The sequence below is a fragment of the Octopus bimaculoides genome, chromosome 24, assembly GCF_001194135.2.
Source record: "Octopus bimaculoides isolate UCB-OBI-ISO-001 chromosome 24, ASM119413v2, whole genome shotgun sequence".
NCBI classification, from domain to species: domain Eukaryota; kingdom Metazoa; phylum Mollusca; class Cephalopoda; order Octopoda; family Octopodidae; genus Octopus; species Octopus bimaculoides.
In genome coordinates, this window is record NC_069004.1 from 9571217 (window position 1) to 9574316 (window position 3100).

At 35.0% G+C, this 3100-nt stretch overlaps 2 protein-coding genes across 5 annotated transcripts in view; one reads left to right on the top strand and one right to left on the bottom strand.

The window, feature by feature from the left end:
• Nucleotides 1-3100, top strand: part of LOC106876234 (tetratricopeptide repeat protein 38) — a 66700-nt gene that overhangs the window by 28375 nt on the left and 35225 nt on the right. For 3 of the 4 annotated variants that reach the window (XM_014924714.2, XM_014924713.2, XM_014924715.2), the window contains exon 15: nt 22-254. In XM_014924714.2, the coding sequence (XP_014780200.1) occupies nt 22-112 (91 nt within the window). In that variant the 3' untranslated portion in view covers nt 113-254. Of the gene's footprint in view, nt 1-21; nt 255-3100 lie in introns of those variants that run through there. The other variant, XM_014924716.2, reaches the window with a different exon arrangement.
• LOC106876235 (uncharacterized) overlaps nt 1655-3100 on the bottom strand; it is a 14170-nt gene continuing 12724 nt past the window's right edge. The window contains exon 4 of the mRNA XM_014924717.2: nt 1655-2742. Coding sequence (XP_014780203.1) covers nt 2360-2742 — 383 coding nt within the window. The 3' untranslated portion in view covers nt 1655-2359. The remainder of the gene's footprint in view (nt 2743-3100) is intronic.

Below are 3100 nucleotides of genomic sequence, written 5' to 3' on the forward strand. Positions count from 1 at the left end.
GTGTTATTGACACTTTTTCAGGTATCTTCTGAATGAAAGAAAAACATTGAGGAAAAACTCCCCACTTACAGACCGACTAATATTGAGATCAAGTGTGAAGATGACCAACTAATATTGAAGTTCAGGTAGTCTATTTAAAAAGATTATTTATCTATACTGCCAAGTCCTAAAGAGAAAATTGTCATTTGGGACTTTAATTTACTCTAAAATATGCAAGGTTTTCAATAAATTTGATACATTTGATTTTATTATTATTATTAGTAGTAGTTGTATACTGGACGAAATGCTTAGCAGCATTTCATCTGACTTTACATTCTGAGTTCAAATTCCAGCAAGGTTGACATTGCCTTTCATCATTTTGGGGTTGATGAAATAAGTACCATTTCAGCACTGGGATCAGTGAAATCAATTAGCCGACGCCTGCCAAAATCTCAGGCCTTGTGCTTACAGTAGAAAGAATTATTATCATTATTAGTAGACCCATATCATCAAAAAATGCCAAAAGTTTTATTAAGGATAGAAAATGACACATCAAAACAGTGAGAGAAATCGTTGATAAATGCCAGCAAGTGAGTAAATATATGTATGTACACAGAATTGAAGCACTTGAATCAAATACGGTTGTAATATAGTTGAAAATCTCAGCTGCACTATATACTCTTCTTTTTTTTTTTTTTAACTTGTTTCAGTTATTTGACTGTGGCCATGCTGCAGTACCGTCTTTAGTCGAGAAAATCGACTCCAGGACTTATTCTTTGTAAGCCTAGTACTTATTCTATCGGTCCCTTTTTGCCGAACCGCTAAGTTATGGGGACATAAACACACCAGCATTGGTTGTCAAGCGATGTTGAGGGGACACACAGGCACACAAACACACACACACACACACACACACACACACACACACACACATATATATATATATATATACATATATATGACAGGCTTCTTTCAGTTTCTGTCTACCAAATCCAATCCACTCACAAGGCTTTGGTCGGCCCGAGGCTATAGTAGAAGACACTTGTCCAAGGTGCCACGTAGTGGGACTGAACCTGGAACCATGTGGTTCGTAAGCAAGCTACTTACCACATACATACACACCTATATATAAATATATAGTCTAAATATCACTCATGATTTTATTCGCTTTATGATGAGTTAGGCCTATCGACAACAAAAATTGTCTCACACTGTGTCCAATGAATCCTCTACATCCAACTTTGACTGGAAAATCCTCTGCTTTCCTGCCTGCATCCTCACATTCCTCAAGGAAGTTTTTTATAATGGTCAATCTTTCGAGTTCAAGCAGTGTCTATGTTGTCTTCATGAGGAACCATTAACTCAACTAGATTTACTATTTTCTTTCTTTCATACCAGATGATAAAGATGTGAAGTTTTACTTTTATTGAAACAGCAATGACTTTAGAGCAAACCTTTTACTACAGTCTGCCTGCTTTTAGTGTCTCTAACTGTCACTCACTCTCACTTCATTTGTTGTTTTAGCTTCCTTTTCTCAGATGAGATGCAAGGGTATCCATAAATTATCTTCCAAACCGTAAAGGTTATTTATTCCCCACCCCAAACCTGTATCTGGAAAAAAAAGTCCATAGCAAGCATGCTGGAGGTCAGATTTGTTGAAAACACATGCGAAAACTAACTTATCACCAAATTTATTTTGTCAAATTAGTGGTCAAAATATAATAATGAAATTATTGTATACAGTGCTCAGGTGCATTACAACTTGTCAAAAGTGCATATAAAGCGTATGCAGTAATGTACAAATGTCTGGAAAGTGAACAGTGTATGCTTGCGTGTGTATGGAGGGGAGAAAAATCAAGTGTAGTGTTGGCGAATCTCAGGAAGTATGGAAGTTTTGAAGGATGCAGTGCTCTGACAACTGATGCCGGCAGTTTGTTCCATACTTCAGCAACTCTTAGCGTGAAAAAGTGTTTCCGAAAGTCATGGGAGCTGTGCAGTTTTCTGACTTTGTAAACATGTCCACAGGTGTTAGACAGGTGGAGTTTGAAAAGGTGCTCAGAGTTATTGTTAGTAAAATGGTTAATAATTTTATAGGCGTTTGCCAAGTCAGCCGCCAGACGTCGGAGTTTCAATGTATCCATACCCTGGGAAGTAAGGCGTTCAGAATATGGAAATGTACAAACAAGTTTGCTTTTTAGAAATATAAAGAGGAAAACAGCTAAATAAGTACCAGACAAAGCATAAAGAAGTTGATTTAGTTAATGAAACTCCACAAAGAAGTGCTTCGAAATAACCACAGACCAATGCTTAAAATTGATGACAGAAATGAAGAATTCAAAAGAGGTTGATCTGTTTCTAAAAGCACAATTCTAACATTTTATTAATGATTATATATGTGTACGTTGCTGATAATGAAGTAGCTGGAAAGCTTATTGGGGCTGATGAGTTTTACCATGTTCATCTGCAGAAAGATTGTGTCATTAGTGTTAAATTTGTATTTAAATAATGACTGTATCACTTCATGTTTTATGTCTAAGGAACTTATACTTTTCTTCATGAACACATAACTTTTCCCGTTATCCTTTCTCTTTAACATCAAGCTTACAATTGATTCAGAAGTACCTTTTGGAATGTACAATTGTACTACAAAGTTTATTTCATACATCCCACTTTGAGGTATAAGAATGTAAGTTCCATTCAGCAGTTTAATATTGCCTTCATCCTGACTCTCATCTTTCTTCCACTCTAGGTTAGTTTTTCCATCTGAAAAAGAAATAATTATATTATTCTCCATGTTCCTACCTGTCTCTTTTCATGTGTTGTACTTACATCATCAAGAGAAGTTATTACTCAAATGGCTCTTTCTTAAATACAATAACCTTATGTATCTCACTTCTATTTTCATTCTCATACTTCCCTCTGTATTTTATATCTTCTCTACAATAATTGATACTCAAACATTTTCTCACACCATCTCTGATGAAGGGATATATAAAATATCTCAGAAACAGCTGTAAGACCTTTTCTTTATAAATGTTCTGAAAACTATTTACAGCCTTGGATTTTTTTTATCTCATTCTGTCAATTTATATATGTGTATATTTTATATATGTATATATAT